Source organism: Culex quinquefasciatus, chromosome 3 (genome assembly GCF_015732765.1).
Source record: "Culex quinquefasciatus strain JHB chromosome 3, VPISU_Cqui_1.0_pri_paternal, whole genome shotgun sequence".
Taxonomy (NCBI): Eukaryota; Metazoa; Arthropoda; class Insecta; order Diptera; family Culicidae; genus Culex; species Culex quinquefasciatus.
In genome coordinates, this window is record NC_051863.1 from 87,290,398 (window position 1) to 87,309,626 (window position 19,229).

General features: G+C 38.1%; 1 protein-coding gene across 6 annotated transcripts in view; it reads left to right on the forward strand.

Annotated features, from left to right (window-relative positions):
- LOC6052895 (innexin shaking-B) overlaps positions 1 to 19,229 on the forward strand; it is a 243,815-nt gene that overhangs the window by 131,553 nt on the left and 93,033 nt on the right. For all 6 annotated transcript variants that reach the window (XM_038263416.1, XM_038263415.1, XM_038263419.1 and 3 more), the window contains one exon: positions 7,224 to 7,357. In XM_038263416.1, coding sequence (XP_038119344.1) covers positions 7,224 to 7,357 — 134 coding nt within the window. The remainder of the gene's footprint in view (positions 1 to 7,223; positions 7,358 to 19,229) is intronic.

Sequence of the window (19,229 nt, forward strand, 5' to 3'; positions counted from 1 at the left end):
GCAGATTGCAGCGATTTTTAGACAATCGTGCAACTTGTGGAAAGCTCTATACAAAAGTGCACACCTCAAACTACAGCAGAAAAAAAACTGTCTAAGACACACACCCTAGTTTGAAACTGTTCTAAAGTGTTCGAAAGCAGCAAAGCTCAGTCAAGACACGCACCACTCTAGGCGAGCGGGGGGGAGAAGGGGTAGGATTTCAAGTGTGCACATATTTGGTGTGCAGTTATGATTTGCAAGGGTGGAGAATTTGGTGCAAAGTGTGCAATAGCTGTTAATAAATAACACACCCAAAGGAAAAATATATCTCAAAATCTGCAACAGTGGATTTGCTGCAGAAAATGTCATATTTTATAACATTTTTTGCAGCAAGCCCCTAGATCATTTTTGCCCGCGTGTAAACATTTCAGCGATTTGCAGTTCTCACCAACACATATAACGCTGGCCCGTCCCCGAGCAACACTCCAAAGAGAAGCATATGTTGGTGCTCTTTCACTCACTTTTCATCAAGCGTCCATGGCGCGGTGGTATCGTGTCGGATTAATAACCAAAAGTTGGTGGTTCAATCCTCGTTCTGTAAAGGGTTTTTTTTTGTGAAATACAACCAAAAAGCCGTCGGTAATGTCGATAATTGTCGGTAACGGGCAAAAATGTCATACCCCTATATCGCAAAAAATGCTTGAGGACAGTTTTCATGCAGATTCTGATATACTTTCATGCCGCCATGCATCACAATCATGCGACCGACGTTTGGGTGCAGGAATGAGTTAAATATCGAAGAATTTTGAAAATCGGCAACAATTTTCCCACTAAAATGGACATAACTTTACTGAAAATGGATAAAATTTCATTCTTTTTTCTGCAAAATTGTTCTTCATTTTGTTTGCAACAATGCTACAACATTAGTTTTGAAATTCAGACATGACAGTTTATTTACCAGAGCAATTTGAAAATATTTTTAAAGAAAAAACACTATTTTACACCTTCTTATGACGCTGGGACTCAAGTAATGGACCGATTTAAGGTGTACTATGTCAGGAATATATTTTGGGAACTAAGAATTGATATTTTGATGAAAATTTACATCTTTGTCCAGAGTTAGACCGAGATTTTAGACGTATTTTTGAGGTTTTAGGTAAAATATTAGGTTTTTTAACTTCAAATCGAGATAAAATCAGTTTTTACCGACAGAATATTTTGGAAATCGATTTTTCTGACTCAGAATAGTCTCCCCAACAACCTCCAGGAGGAATTTCCGAGGTGCATGCAAGTTGCATAATAATCCCCTTCTTACCCACCGTGTCTCGTGATGCTGCACTAAACTGCCCATGTTCGCATAAATGTCCCATATGCAAAAACAGCAAACTGAGAAAAACGCCTTTGAAATTTGTCCCATACATAAGGCATTTTGCTAAAATGCTCAACCAAACCACAATATTCTATGAATACATAGAGACGAGTTGTTCCTTTTAATTCCGCTATATATTTTTAATATCTTGACAGATACGTATTTCGTCTACTACTTGCAGACTTCATCAGTGTTCTGTTCTCGACAATATTCTATTAACTAAGAAGAGAAAGACCACAAACCTGCTCAGCAGTCTGAGAGTGCTCATAATTTAAACTTAAATGTTTTGAGTCCTATTGAAGATCAAATTTCAATAGAATTTCAGAATATTGTTGATCAAGAATTTTCATCAGATGAAGTTTTTAATACGGATCTGAATGAAATAAAATCTATTATCAACAAAAATCAAAAATATTAAAGCCCCTGGTGAGGATGACATTTTTTACATTGTTAAACACATTGTTAAAAAAAATACCAGAAGCAACTTTGAGTACACAGAAAAAAAAATTATGGTAATATTCATCAGGAAATGGTGATAGATTTTGTGACAAAAAAAAAAGATTTATGAATTTTCATCAGTTCAGTTTTTGATGAATATTCATCAGGTTCACATTTTTTATGTAATATTACTTTAAAAAAAGGTAATATTCAACCTACCAAATTTTCAACATTCCAAAATTCAATTTTTTTTTGTGTTTAGCTTGGTCAAAATTTTCAACAAATGTTTTGATTTGGCATATTTTCCCAGTAGTTGGAAAAATGCCAAAGTAGTTCCGATTTTGAAACCGGATAAAAATCCTGCTGAAGCCTCGAGCTATCGGCCCATTAGTTTGCTTTCATCTATTAGTAAATTATTTGAAAGAATAATTCTTTACAGAATGATGACGCACATTAATGAAAATTCAATTTTCGCTGATGAGCAGTTTGGATTTCGCCTTGGGCATTCAACTACTCATCAGTTGTTGAGAGTTTCAAATTTGATTCGAAGCAACAAATCTGAGGGCTATTCTACTGGCGCTGCTCTTCTAGACAAGTTGTTGTTGTTAATTAATTTATGTCTGGCTGCTTTAACCTTCTTGGTCATTCGCTGCCCTCTTTTAGACATAGAAAAAACATTTGACAGTGTTTGGCATAAAGGTTTGATTGCGAAATTGAAAAGGTTCAATTTTCCGATTTATATCGTGAAAATTATTTGACGGATTGTACTCTGCAGGTATGTTATCAGAATAGCAATCAACTACCTGATCAACTACCTGTACGTGCTGGCGTCCCTCAAGGAAGCATTCTGGGTCCAATTTTATACAATATTTTTACTTCTGGCTTGCCTGATTTGCCCCCAGGATGTCAGAAATCACTTTTTGCTGATGATACAAGCATCTTCGCCAAAGGTAGAAGCCTTCGCCACAGTGGTTCAAAAGGCTGTTTTGACGAACTTAATTGATTAGAGCAAAAAGTAAGCATTTTTGTGCATCGACATGTTCTACAACTTTGTTCAGCGTTGTCATGGCCTACTTTTGATGAAATTTGTTTTTCAAAATACTCATCACAGTAGGCTATGGAATTTCTAACTTTTGACTGTTAAGAGATAGAGCTTTGGTGTCTTCGGCAAAGTTGTAGGGCTGAAAATTTCCACAAACTTTGTCGAAGACGCCAAAGCTCTATCTTTGCGTTGAATACCAGTTTTGGAACCTTTTTCATAAATCCCTGCCGAAAACCAGTTTTTTTACTAAAACTATGTTGAACTTTGATTTTTGACGATTACAATGTTCAGAAGAGTTGTCAGTAATATCAAAACAAACAACTTTGTCGAAGACGCCAAATTGATAGGAGCGATGTGTGATGAGTTATAGCAAGATTTGGTGATAATTTAGCTAGTTTTCGAGCTCGGTATACAAAGCCTCGGGCAAATTTGGGCAAAAACCCATACAATGGGTTTCAAGTATGACTATTCCACTACAAAATGTCGGGTGAATCATTCGTCCAAAGGTTTACGGTCATAGATTTCCGAGCATTTTAATTTATTTTATTTTTGATGACTATTTATATGCATTTAGGACACTTTTAAGGCACATAAGCCATTTTTGCGATTTATTCGGACACACGAGGCGTGTAGGCCAGCCTCTTGTGAAAATTTTGATGTATTGTAAGTCTATTTTTGAGGTTATCCAGTGTATTTTTGTGAACATCTTTGAAAAAAAAAATCCTTCCAAAAGAGTTAATCGGCGAATCTAGACATCTAGATAACGTAATAACGTTGGTGTTGCAAAGACAGTAAATTATTTCAAACATTCATATTATTTATTAGCCAATAGGTTCCAAAGATAGACTTCCAATACATCAAAATTTTCACAAGACTCTGGCCTACACGCCTCGTATGTCCGAAAAAATCGCAAAAATGGCTTATGTGCCTTAAAAGTGTCCTAAATGCATTTAAATAGTCATCAAAAATAAAATAAATTGAAATGCTCAGAAATCTATGACCGTAAACCTTCGGACGAATTATTCACCTGACATTTTGTAGTGGAATAGTCATACTTGAAGCCTATTGTATGGGTTTTTGCCCAAATTTGCCCGAGGCTTTGTATACCGATCTCGAAAACTAGCTAAATTATCACGAAATCTTGCTATAACTCATCACATATAGCTCCTATCAATTTGGCGTCTTCGACAAAGTTGTTTGTTTTGATATTACTGACAACTCTTCTGAACATTGTAATCGTCAAAAATCAAAGTTCAACATAGTTTTAGTAAAAACTGGTTTTCGGCAGGGATTTATGAAAAGGTTCCAAAACTGGTATTCAACGCAAAGATAGAGCTTTGGCGTCTTCGACAAAGTTTGTGGAAATTTTCAGCCCTACAACTTTGCCGAAGACACCAAAGCTCTATCTCTTAACAGTCAAAAGTTAGAAATTCCATAGCCTACTGTGATGAGTATTTTGAAAAACAAATTTCATCAAAAGAAGGCCATGACAACGCTGAACAAAGTTGTAGAACATGTCGATGCACAAAAATGCTTACTTTTTGCTCTAATCAATTAAGTTCGTCAAAACAGCCTTTTGAACCACTGTGCTTCGTGTTATCACAAGAAGATTACAAAAAAGCTTGGATATTTTCAATTCTTATTTGAAAGAATGGAAAATTACTCCAAATGCTGCAAAAACTCAACTTATTATTTTCCCTCACAAACCTACCAAGGGCTGATTTTCTTAAACCAAAAAGTCATCACATTATAAAGATGAATGGGGTAATTTTAAAGTGGGAGGATCAAGTGAAATATCTTGGACTTGTTTTTGACAAAAACCTTACTTACAAGGATCACATTGAAAGTATACAGGTTAAATGTAACAAATATATTAAATGTGTGTATCCACTTATAAACAGGAATTCTAGACTTTGTCTCAAGAATAAACTGTTAATTTATAAATCTGGACAAGCTGTTGCTTAACCAGGAAGAAAAAACTTCAGAGGATTCAGAACAAAGTTCTGAAAATGATTCTGAAACTTCCTCCCTGGTCCAGCACCAGTGCCCTTCATCAATAAGCCGAAGTTGACACTTTGGATGTTTTGTCCAATAAGATAATTGATGCATTTCGACAAAAATCATTGCAGTCTTCAGCTGCATTGATCCGCTCTTTATATCTTCATCTTCTTCTTCTATATATATAAAAAATTTCGATGGTTTTGTTCGAACGCGAATCAGTTCAATACGGAGCGTCGGATCGATGTGCTCTTTGTTGCCTTGGGTTCGTATAAGCCCAAGGAAGGTTTATACGCTAACTAATTGACACTTTGGCCACTCTGGAACCGATTCCGGAAAGATTGTGCAGATTGCAGATTCTGCAGATTGTATAGGAAAATTTACGTAAAATCAAATTTTGATCACAGGAGGCTGAATAAGCAAAAAAAGCAAAAAACGTTAACAAACGATAAAAGGCAGAACGAAGTTTGTCGGGTAAGGCGTGTAGTTTATAAGTTAGTTTCCCTTTTGTAAACGTAGGACCTCCTACATTTGAAATCACTGAATAGCGAAAGCTACAATATTTCATGAATAAATGAAAGTTGCTAGTTTTTAAAATTGAAGTAAAAAGTCATCGATTGTGATTGGACACTCAATAATATTTTAACTGAATGAATGTGCATGGAAATGAAAATCTGAATAAATATAAATTTATAAAAGAGCCCCTAAGTCGATTCCATAGGCAAAAGTAAAGTGACTGTGCCAATTTTGAGCCAAATCGGTTAGGGCTTAGGCAAAGAATAGGTATAGGTAGAATTACCACTCGTTGCTCGCCCCATATAATCGCTTGACGACACTGCCGACAGCGCAATCATCAGGTCGAATGAGGAACTAAAAAGTCTGCAAAATAAATGAGGTGCGCATTTTTGGCACGCTGTCATTCTAAGTGACAGATAGCGAGCACGTTTTGATTTGACATTTCTCGGGGTAGTTTTCAAAAGGTCCCGCCAGTTGTTAACAAAGCGGGTTTTTTTTTTCGGTTCTCAACGTTCTCAATCAATTTACGAATAATCAAAATCAAAAATGCGTTAAATTATTCATCTGTGCGTCCTTTAAATGCTCTTCACTGAAAAAAATAAATAAAATTTGATATGTTTTAATTGCGGAAGCTTGAGTGCTTCGGAGGTTTAGACAATGATAAAATGGGTCTCACAAGTCGTAGTTTCAACCAATCAGGTTCATATTTTGGGGAAAGGTGTGTCTACTTTGGATACACCTCTGCCATTATAGTTGCTTTGGTTATGGACGCTCCCTTGCAAAGTTATTCATAAATGTTTGATTTTGGGGTGTAAAAGTAAATTATGCCTGAAAATTTCATTTTTGCTAATAGGCTGTCATTAATACAAAAACTAATATTTCTCCAAATTTCTTTCGTCATTTCATAGGGCAAGAACTGGGCTACAATTGCCTTTCATTAGATTTGACCAACATTGAGAATATACCCAGAATTCAGGGCTGTTTCATTGTTCCCCACTCTTTTCAGTCCATGGGTAGGGGTCCCTAAGGGACCATCCATAAACCACGTGGATACTTTTTTTGGGAATCTCCACCCCCCTCCCCCTCGTGGACAATTAGCCATACAAAAAAAACTTGATTGTATGGATCGTGGACAATCCCCTCAACCCCCCACTCCTGAAGTGTCCACGTGGTTTATGAATGGTCCCGTAACAATGAGACACTTTGATTTTTCTTCATAAAACTTTTCAAAATCTAGGAAAATCCTTCAAAACATGAATTGATTTTTGGCATATTTATTGAGTTTTAACTTCATTTAACCAAATATAAAAAGTTATTTGGTATAAATAAATGTATTTTACTAAATTATAATATTTTTTAGTATAACTTTTGTTAATTATATAACTCCCTTTAGATTGAACCAATTGGGATGCTTCTGCTTCACTGGTGCTTCATTTTGTTGTATTTTTAAGGCCCTTTCAGATGCATTTTGAATTTTGAAATTAAATTGAATTTTGCCTAAGTTATAGCCTTTTTAAGATTTATGACGTTTTTGAACCTCAAAACTTTGTGTCCTGATTTGCCCCACTTACCGTTGACCTAGAGTGCTCATATTTTGGCCAGATGCTATTTTTATATGTTCAAACAACCCTTGAAAATTTCAGGCAGATTGCTGAGGTCGATGTGAGATGGGTATGCTTTGCTCGTGGACTCGCTCTTAATAAACCAAAAGCGGAATTAAAAGGCACACCTCGCTTCTTTAGTAATTTCAGTAATTCTGTTGAAACAACCAACCAAACCGCAATTCAAATTTTAACTACCGGTTAGGAAATTGCAGCATTGTTTTTTTCTTAAATTCACAACTGACTTGGTTGAAAATAATAATTAACTTCTTTATTTTAGGTGAATCATGTAAAAACAGATTCTTCGATTTTTCGACTTCACACCAATGCGACTGTCATACTGTTGGTGACTTTCTCGATAGCAGTAACCACTCGACAATACGTCGGAAATCCAATAGACTGCGTCCACACACGGTAAGTTTAAATACTATTCGCGATTAAAAGCTCCATGATTCCGCCAGATGGCGTAAAGCATCGAATAACGACGATTCAAATTTTCCCTGTTTTGTAATATAGGAATGAAAACCAAAAATAGACTTTACTACAACTCTTAAGCAATAATTCAAGTAGTTCGCGTTTAGACTTGTTGCCCTCAATAAATTAAAGCGATTAGGTTTTTTTCTCAAAATTTATTTTCCCTCAAAGAGCACTCAGCTAGCAAAATCTAAACTTAGAAATATGAATTGATCTCAGTAAGTTGAAAGGTTCTCCAAATCTCTGAATTGCAAATGTAACATCATGGAGCAGAACTGTTAAATTCTAATAAACACTAATTGAAATGAGTTAATTTAAATATTTTGTAAAATGTTGGAGCATCAAAATCCTAAATACGATCACCTCAAATTTCTGCTCAAAAGTTGATGTGGACGATTCGCGATTAAAAGCTCAATAATTACGGCAGATGGCGCAAAGCATCGAAGAATGACGATTCAAATTTTCGCTGTTTGGTTACATAGGAATGCAAACTTAAAATTTAATTTACAGCCCTTAGAACGACCGAGCCACGTAGCCCAGTGGTAACGCTTCCGCCTCGTAAGCGGTAGATCGGGGTTCAAATCCCGGCTCGGTCCAACACAACTGGTGATCTTTTTCCCTTCTGGATTCGATTGCTTAGTAAAGGCAAGGTAGTGTATCGTCACAAACTGGACCTTATCACAACACCTTAGGGAGGCGACCTATGGAATGTTAACATTAACCTTAACATGTTAACATTAAGTTGAGAATGAAATTGTCACTGAATCCGCTTTGTAAATGCCGGCCCCGATACTCTTCAAGGGTGTTCCCCTCAGGAACTGTGAAAGATTTACTTTTTTTAGAACAACTTTTGAAAAAAAAATTCAAGTTGTACGAGTGTAAACTTTTTGCCCTCTATTGAGATTTTGCAGCGCGACTGTGTTTCAAATGTAGGTGGCGCCAAAATGAGGTTACTTGCCAAAAATCGTATTCCTTTCTGCTAGATTGAAGAACAAAATCGCTTATTTCTCATGATTCCCTACATCAATCTTAATGAAACTGGTTGCAAAAGACGAGAATTTTTTTGCTTTAGAATAATGAACATCAACTTTTGGGCGCGCAAAAATTTGTGACCTTTTTCTTTAAAAAAAAGGTGCAGGTGGTTATGTTCTACATGACCAATATGACAAAGAACTTTGTACAAAATTCTAAAAATCATGCTATTTTTATTTATATTTTTTAATTCTTTGCCTATTTATTTAATCCTGAATAATTAATTCTAATTAAATTTATTCAATCAATGGCACCGGTAGAACCTTCCCTCAGAGCCATGGCCACTCCGAGTGTGGCCAATCCTGTCAAAATGGCCATTTTCATCACCAGTATCAAAAACCATGAATTTTGATACCCATATTGCCCAAAGTCATATGGTTCGATAAATGTCCCCCGGTAGAACCTTCCCTCAGGGCCATAGCCAATCCAGGTGTGGCCAATCCTGTCAAAATGGCCATTTTCATCACCAGTATCAAAAACCATGAATTGTGATACCCATATTGCCCCAAGTCGTATGGTTCGATAAATGTCCCCCCGGTAAAACCTTCCCTCAGGGCCATGGCCACTCCGGGTGTGGCCAATCCTGTCAAAATGGCCATTTTCATCACCAGTATCAAAAACCATGAATTTTGATACCCATATTGCCCCAAGTCGTATGGTTCGATAAATGTCCCCCCGGTAGAACCTTCCCTCAGGGCCATGGCCACTCCGGGTGTGGCCAATCCTGTCAAAATGGCCATTTTCATCACCAGTATAAAAAACCATGAATTTTGATACCCATATTGCCCCAAGTCGTATGGTTCGATAAATGTCCCCCCGGTAGAACCTTCCCTCAGGGCCATGACCACTCCGGGTGTGGCCAATCCTGTCAAAATGGCCATTTTCATCACAAGTATCAAAAACCATGAATTTTGATACCCATATTGCCCCAAGTCGTATGGTTCATAAAATGTGCCACCCCCCAACCCTTCCCTCAGGGCCATGGCCACTCCGGGTGTGGCCAATCCTGTCAAAATGGCCATTTTCATCACCAGCATCAAAAACCATGAATTTTGATACCCATATTGCCCCAAGTCGTATGGTTCGATAAATGTCCCCCCGGTAAAACCTTCCCTCAGGGCCATGGCCACTCCGGGTGTGGCCAATCCTGTCAAAATGGCCATTTTCATCACCAGTATCAAAAACCATGAATTTTGATACCCATATTGCCCCAAGTCGTATGGTTCGATAAATGTCCCCCCGGTAGAACCTTCCCTCAGGGCCATGGCCACTCCGGGTGTGGCCATGGCCCTGAGGGAAGCCAGTTTGGTCCCAACCCCATTGCATTGAATCATTCTGGTTTCCGAGTGACCATTCTAACAATGTTCTTTAGAACAGAATTCCTCCCAAGGTGGTGCACAACCTGTGTCTTTCAATGTGTGTATGTGTGTGTGAGCAATAAAATTACCACCGTCGATCCGTCTCTGACGGATTTTCGGTCAAAACTAACTGTTCAGAGGCTATCTGTTAGCTTATATAGTCCGCATGAAATGTGGCAACATGGTGCAAATTTTGCCTCGTCTCCTGCTTTCTTGCAACTGTCACGTGAGAATGTTGAAAAAAAATAAAAACAAACAAACACTTGAAACAATAAACTACCCTATTTTTCTTAAAAATGATTATTGAAACACTTAGAAAATACTTACCAAACTTTGAACAAGCTACTTTCTGCTACAACATTGAAAATTGCAGGAATTCCGGTTCAAATTAACGCAGACAATAATTTACCTAAGTCCATTTAGTAAACAACACTAAAACGTATTTCATTAACCGATTCTTTGACAAACTTAGTGTGTTTCCGTGCATGCCCGACTAAAGCCAATCTAATTTGCCGATTAATAGATCGACTAAAACGTTGGCATCGACGCATGCCAACTTAGTAGGTTTACAGGTCGGTCGTTTTAGAAGACACCCGATTTCGTTGGCTCATTGCTCAGATTGAGAACTGTCAAACTTTTTACAGGGTGTCAACATGCTCCCGGGCTGTATATACCACACGGAAAGGAGTTCCATCTAAAATTTAACAATTCAAATTAGCTGGCTTCAAATTGGTGAAACAGTGATTTATTTGGTTAAATCAGCTAAAATTACAGGTAAATTTACCATCCTGGGATTGGTGAAATAGCTAACCCTGATTGCTGATTTGCTATCCAAAACTGACAGCCCAAACCAAAATGACAGGAGAGATGTTACCAAAAATAATGGTTGTTTCAGCACAATTTTGCGTACAATTACCGAAAAACTAGCTGGAACCGGCAGCATGGATTTTGATAGATCATCAGTCAATAAATACTGGAAAATTCCCACAAACATGGAAAAGTCTTTTTGGTGCCTATTTTCAAGTCAGGCCCAACATCAGACATAAGTAATTATCGCGGAATTGCCCTTTTGTCTAGCATTCCAAAACTTTTTGAATCTATTATAAATGAAAAAATCTTTCAGCAAGTAAAAACCGCATCACATGTAAACAGAACGGCTTTTTAAATGCTACTAGCACCAACCTTTAGAATTTGTAAATTTTACACTGAATGCAATGCATAATCGCAATTTCGTAGAAGCAATTTACACAGTCTTTAGTAAGTCATTTGACAGAATCGACATATCATTATTAATCTACAAACTGCAGAAAATTGGAATTCAACCGAATCTTTTGGAATGGCTAAAGTCATATTTGACTGAGCGCGAACAAATTGTTCGCTTCCAAAATGTACTACACTAAAACCCCGATGGTTTGACACCAACTGTTGTCAAACGAACGGGGTCACTGTTTAGTTTGACACCCCTTTTACACGGAGTTTACACACACTACCAAACGTTTGTTTTGATAGTGTGCGTGAGTGCCTTGTAAAAGTGACAGTTCGTCACTTTTAGTTTGACTTTGTCAAACAAACGGGGTACAAACTAAAAAGTGTCAAACGAAAAAGTGACCAACCACCGGGTCTATCGGAATCAATTCACGTCATCTCTGGGGTTCCGCAAGGATCCCTTTTAGGACCTCTTCTTTTCATATTGTATATAAACGACATTTCCTTCATTCTTAAAAAAAAATAACGTAGTTGTATATGCAGACGACATGAAATTGTATATGGAAATAGGAAAAGCCAATGACAGTCATGTATTCCAAAACGAAATTAATCTTTTCTACACATGGTGTAGTAAAAGCCTAAAAAAAAATCAAACCATCCACATTAACGACCCCGGGTCTTTTGTGGTCTCTATTGCAAGTTTCTGCTCGAACCTAGGAGTCCGAAGGCTTGAATGGGGAGGGCACCCAAACCTCTTTCTACTCCAAGGAACTTTCCACCCCAGTGTTTGAACTGACGACCTTTGGATTGCGAGTCCAACCGCCACCAGCGATTCCACCGGAGTAGGCTTGGTTTGGTGTGTTGTTTGTACTTATGGCAAGGAGACGACTCCTACACCTGGAATGACTTAACGGCCTAACAACCAAGGCCGGGACCGACATTTTACTTCCTCATCCGATGGAAGGTTGCAGCAGACGGAAATCGAACCCAGAATCATCCGCTTACAAAGCGGACAGCGTAACCATTCGGTCACGCACTGCCAGTAAAAGCCTACTCCAATTGAATGTAAAGAAATGTAATTCCATTGCCTTCAGCAGAAAACATGAAACACCAAACATAACAGTATAATTAGGAAACCAACCAGTAGAAAAATGCAAAGAAGTACGTGATCTAGGTGTCATCCTAGACTCACAACCAGAGCCGTAACTTGGGTCCACGGCGCCCTTGGCGAAGCATCAATTTGGTGCCCCTCCCAAATTTACAAGCATTTTGATAAGAAATTTTCAATGAATGCTTAAATATGAGTTTGGATTTTATAATTGCAATTGGAGAACTTAATATGGTTAAATTCAGAAACACAGTTATTTTATGTTTAATTTTTCAAATAATATAAGAGAAGATGAATCGAAAATTTATTACAGGAATTAAGTTTTCTGAATATTTTCTCAGATTTCATAAAGTCGATAATGATAGCGGGTTTTAGTTTTTTTCAAATTTATTTTTCAGATAACTGCACAGAATATTTTATTCAATTTTACTCAATCATGATAAATTTTGCTATAACTTGTTAGCTAATTTTATATTTTTAAGCCTGCATAATTTGATCTGATCTAGTATTAATTTGATTGTATAAGCAAAGAACATTCCCTGATCCGTAAAATAATTTACTGATTTGGCTTTGGATTTTATTTCGTTAATTACAACGAAAAAAGAAAAAAATCCTTCTTCAAATTTGTAAAAACAATAATTCGATGCCCGTGCGCTTGATTGTTGCGCGGGTCCGGTGGCGCAGTGGTTAGCGTGGTAGCCTCTCACCCCAGTAAGGCCTGGGTTCAATCCCAGACGGACCCGGTGGCATTTTTCGAGACGAGATTTGCCTGATCACGCCTTCTATCGGATGGGGAAGTAAAACGTCGGTCCATTAGCGTAAAAGAGGTTTTGAGTGACTCAACACACATAACCTTCGGACGCCTAGAAATGAGTAGAAACTTGCAACAGAGCCCACAAAAGACCCGGGGGTCGTAAAAGTGGATTGCTTATTTTGTGCTCTATTGTTCTATCTAGATAGCAATCCCAGCAAGCTTAGTTCAAAAGAGAACACCGGCATCGAAATAGAATTTTTCAACATGCAGCGGCAAAACAAAATTTTGTCGAAATCAATTTTGGCCTTTGCACATATTTTTTGAAATTTATGTCCCTCGACTCTGACCAAAAAAAAAGGTCAAAAATTTAAATTACAGGCCACGGTTTCATCATTTGAATGCAAAAAGTCCAGTTGTTTCGCAATCATATGTTTCCAAAATTTCTAAGTATTGACAAATTTTTAATTGTTAGAAAAAAAAGTTTATAAAAATATTAAGATAAGAAATTTTTATTCACTTTGAGGAATTTGTCCATCAATATTTGAGAATCTATTTCATAATTTTATTTTTTAATTATGTTTTGCTTTGATTTTTATTTTCATCAGTATTTATATGTTTATTTTTTATTCGTAAAATTTAATTTTATGTTCTAGACAAACATTTTTGGCGCAAAACTATACACATGTTTTCAAACCTTGGTAAAATATAATTTTTCAGTTTTTAGCTGATTCTTTTATTGTTTTTCATTACCAAAGTTTTTTAGACAATTTAAAAAGTACGGCGCCCTTGCTGTTTCAAATATCTAATGAGAATGTTATAGCTGACATGAAAATTTTGTGCAATCAACGATTTCGGCGCCCCCTAGGGCTGGCGCCCTTGGCGGTCGCCAACCGCGCCAACCCCTAGGTACGGCGCTACTCACAACTAACTTTTGTAGAACACTATAACACAATAATAAACAATGCAAAAAGTACATTAGGCTTTATAAAGCGCTTTGCATTCAACTTCCAGGACCCGTATACTATTGAATTACTCTATATAACGTATGTCAGGTCACTCTTGGAATACTGTAGTATCGTCTGGAATCCATACTATGCCGTACACCAAGCACGTATTGAATCTGTCCAAAAACAATTCTTACTGTACGCACTACGTAAACTTAACTGGACTGCATTTTCTCTCCCATCGTATGAAGCACGCTGCATGCTCATAAACATACAATCATTACAAGAACGTCGTAAATTTGCCATGCTCTCTTTCATCAACTACATAATTTCTCAACGCATACAGTCAGCAGCAAAATTTTCAGAAATACGCAATAGTATTCATGAACCAAGCCATACTCTTAGACATTCACCACTTTTTAGAATAACTGCATACACGACAAATTATTTTAAAAAAATCGCCATTAAATCAAATGATGCGCTTTTATACAGCAATTCCCCACGAAAACAGCATAGTTCGAAAAAAAGTTCTCCGATCGGGCTCAAAATTTTTCTGGGGGTTCCTTGGCCGAAATAATTTGACCCGTATTTTTTCGTTTGGCCATTAGGGTGACCTACGCCGTGTTAGGGTGGTCCAAAAAATGGCAATTTTCGTAAATTTTCTCAAAAACCACTTTTTTTTCAAAAAATCGTATCTCCGCGCCATTTCATCCGATTTTAGCTGTCTTGTGTGTGTGTGTGTGGTCCAATCCAATACCCGCTAACCGGTAGCGATATTATGGGAAAGTATAGTTTGTATCAGACTTTGTATATGCCGAATTGCTGATACAACTTATCTCAGTCCCGGGTATTAGGTGGTGATAGCCCTCGCGCTGCTTCCAACGACCCGTTTCAGAATGACAGAGCTCCTTGCGGTCCAATTCCGAGGTCGCTGGGCATTGTTCGGCCCCGCCTAAACATAGAAGCAAGCATCTGAAGGAAACTCGATCTATATTTAGACTTCCAATCCCCTCAGGCAAATCAGGGATCAGCGCGTATTTAATAATATAAGAAGAAGAGATAACATGTTTCAACACTACGGATCAATTCACTGCTAGAGTGTAAACCTTCTGATGACCGACTGCTTAGCGTCCCAGACCACCAATCCAAAGGTGTGAGTTCGAATCCCACCTGATTCATTTTAGTTTTTATTCATATTCAAATTCCTGATTCCAAATTTCAAAGGTACCGACCGGGATTTGATCCCTGAACCTTCTGCTTGGGAGACAGAAGTCGTAACCATTAAGCCACGGAGCCGGTTGAATGGGACTTGGTTCTCTGTATGGATTTTTGCGAGATGAGAGCAGAGGACAACAATCATCTCAACGTTTCCACTTTACCCGGGCTAACGACCGGCAGTTCCAGTTCACGATGATTTCCCTTCATATGTTAAAAACCACTTATGATTTTGGAACATATTCCGTTTGTCAACGTTTCCTGTCATTACTGGCGGGGAAAATCTACGTGGAATCAGCTGTGCAGACCTCATGTGTGACAGGAATGCAGGTTGAGCGACTCCCACGGGCTTCATCCGATTTTAGCTGTCTTAGATGCAAAAGAAAGGTTATTAGTTTGGCTATTTAAGAAAAATAGTAAGAAGTTTCAAAAACCTAGCTTAACATATGGGTCATTCCCCCTGAAGTGTGCAAGAATAATGCAAATTTGAAAATTACCATCTCCGATTCTGCTCAAATTTGACATCCAAAATTTCATCCAAATCGGACCACCCTCTCCATGTTTGTACCCTCCCAAAAAATCGACTTTTTGGCGATTTTTGAGCGAAACCCCTATCTTCAAACGACGATAACTCAGGAACCACAAATCTTAGAGGGTCGGTCTTAGACTCAATTTTGAAGGAAATTGGACGTAGAATCCATTTATGTGATCAAAATTTAGATTAAAATATGTTTTCTACCTGTATTGCACAATTGAAAACTTATCACTTATCGACAGAAAGGAATATGTTTCGTTCCAGAGATACCGAATTTTAAAGTTTTGAGTATTTGAGATTACCCAAATTAGCTACACTCGCCGCCTCTGCTAGAAGCACTAAGTCGTGCTGATCAATAACTGCTACCTGCTTTTATTGAAATAAGATTTCATCCCAAATAATCATTAGCAAAATAGGCGAATATTGAATGTACACCACTGTTGGAAACTGCTGTATAATCTTAAATTAAAAATAGTATACAGTTGCAGTTGAGTCTTTTTACCGGACGGACGCGTTTTTAATTCGCTCTACACCTTATTTTTATTTACCTTCACTGACCCAGTCCACAAACGTAAACGTAAACATATTTTTTTTTTGTCGCGCGTCGCGTGTGCACTTATTAACAAACGTAAGCAAAATGCAGTGCTATGTGCCGACGTGCTCTTCACCCTTCGACCAACAATACCTCTGGAACTGTTCGGGCATTTGTAATCGAAAATTTCACGCAGCCTGTATTGGGGTCAAGCGTGGCTCCGAAGACGACTTGCAACTACATGTACTTCCTATATGCAGCCTTTGTCGAAATAACCTACATATGGAAATCGACATTAGAAAAATAATGCAGCATCATTTAGAAGGCAGGCATATGATCTTGACTCACATCAAGACCAATGACAAGACAAACCAAGAAGCCCTTAATGAACTGCATAATAAAATCATAGGCCTGCAGGAAGAAATTAAGAAATCTGCAGAAATCGCAAGTCGAATACTTTCGGCAGTATTAACACAGGCACCGGCAATGGACTTCCCCTTAAACGAAGTCAGAAAAGCATTTGAAGACACCACCTCGGACCAGAATCAAAAACTCGCTGAATCATTCTGCCGTATCTAGGAAATTACGTCATCCCACCGGGATGACATAATTAAAACAATTGCCTCAGCAGAAAAATGCCCCTCGGACATAATTTTAGCAGTCCACGATGAAGTGAGGTCCCTCACTTCATCCATCAATAAACTGCAACACAATGAAATTGAAGTCCGGCAAAAATCACTGGCAGAAGAATTAAACGAACAAACCGTACTGGAAATCGAATCTGGCTGGCGACTTATCGGCAGCAAAAATTTGAAGCCAGACTGGACCGACTTCGACGCCAGGCAGCGGACTCGCCGTCTTCAGGAAAAGGAAGCCGAAAAAGCACGTCGCCGCAACCGAAAACATCGTCAACAAATTCAGCACCAGCAACAACAACAATCACAACAACATCATCAGCAACGCCGGCAACAGCAACACCTGCAGCAACAACAATCACATCAGCATCTTCGTCGGCAACAGCACCAGACCAACTGCAACTCTGACGCAGGCCGAAACCCAAGTACGCCACATTTTAACTTAAAGGACAATCAATTCGACCAGGACAACGCAAGTAGCAGCAACTTTTTCACTCATTCGTCAACCAAATTGTCCGACAAGGAACTTCTAGACCAGGCAAGGGTCGAATTTTCTGGCCAACCTCCAACTACATCGAATTCAAACTTCATCAACTTCCGAAAAGGGGAAACCATCAACCCCTACCGGAAGGAAAAAACGCCAATCGTCCCACCTCTAAACGCCACCACGCCGCAGCCAGCAAAAACGTCATCACAAACTCCTGAAGTAACAGACAGTATGTTCTGTCTGGACCCAATGAAGCCGCCCATAGTACGCCTAACTGAACAGTCTGCAGTCGGCGATGGCCGTTTCCTGCTGGCCAGACTCCGCGAAATTAAAGTCTATGACAATCTCAGACTATACTTGGCGTATCTGAAGGACCAAAAACCGGACGTCTGCATAGACGGACTAACACTAACCAGCATGCATGTCTTTTTTGCATCCAATGGCCTGCCTACTGAACCTGAACATCTTATGAACATCTTCATGGAATACAACTCAACAATTGGAATTTCACCTAAGCAAACCCTCACCGACCTGAAACCTACAGGAAATATGTAACAACTAGAAGACTTCAATACCTGCAGCATTCGCGCGAAGCCGCCAACAAATTTTACCTGCCGACTACATCGTCGAATTTTTACAAGCATTGACGCCTTCTAACACGGAAGAAGAAATGACACCCTCGCAAGAGGCAGTAAGTACTATTAATAATTTAAGTATGTCTCCAAAAATTTCTTCAACGGAACAACAGAATGCGAATGAAATTCTAATTTATTGTCAGAATTTCAATCGCATGAAAAGCCCAGGCAAAATGAAGGAAATTTCTTTAAACATTCTCTCACATTCTTTCGACATTATTCTTGGAACTGAAACTAACTGGGACGAAAGCGTCCACCCTGAAGAAATTTTTGGAAACAATTATTTTGTATTCCTAGGCAATAGAAATTTAAATCTCAGTCAGAAAAAGTCAGGAGGCGGCGTCCTCTTAGCCATAAATGCCAGACTTAATCCAAAAGAAATTGTAACTGAAAAACATTTTCAATTTGAACAAGTCTGGGCCAAAGCCACTATTGCAGGCCAAGCACACATTTTTGCATCAGTATACTTTCCGCCGGACCATGCAAATAAACAGTCGTATGAACTATTCTTTAAAACAGTAGAAATCATAACATCAAAAATGGAACCGGAAGTAAAACTTCACATTTATGGCGACTTTAATCAAAGCAAAGTCGAATTTATATCTGACCAAGAAAATGAAGCAATTCTTTTCCCAGTCATTGGGGAAAATGAAACTTTGCATTTTCTCTTTGACAATATTGCAAGTTATGGACTTTTCCAAATCAATCATGTAAAAAACCAAAGAAATTCATTTTTAGACCTTTTATTCACTAACTGTATTGAAGACTTTCATGTACAAGAATCTGTAACCCCCCTTTGGAAGAATGAAGTCTTCCATACAGCAATTGAATATTCTATTTATGTCCATAAAAACACTTTGCCCATTGACTGGGAATGTTAAGAAGTCCTGGAATACAATAAAACAAACTTTGTAGAAGCCAAACGTAAACTACTTGCAATTGACTGGCAAAATTTATTTAATAATGAAGGAAATGTCGACGAATTAGTAGGAAAATTCTATACGGAAATTAACACTATAACATCTGAAACCGTACCTACTAGAAGAAGACGACGTAATAACACAGGCAATAAATACCCAGTGTGGTTCACTCCACAACTAAGAAATTTAAAAAATAGAAAACAAAAAGCCTACAAACTATACAGAAACAATACAAATGACACAAATCTTCTGAATTATCTAAATATTTCCGACCATTTTTTTTCGGCACTCAATTCTGCCAACGAAGAATATAATAGTAAAGTCGAATCTGAAGTCAAATCATGCCCGAAAAATTTCTTTAATTACGAAACGAAAAAAAAACGAAACTATTGGCACTACGCCCCCCGGGGCATGGCCTTCCTCTAACGTGGGATTTCTGCTCCAGCGCCTC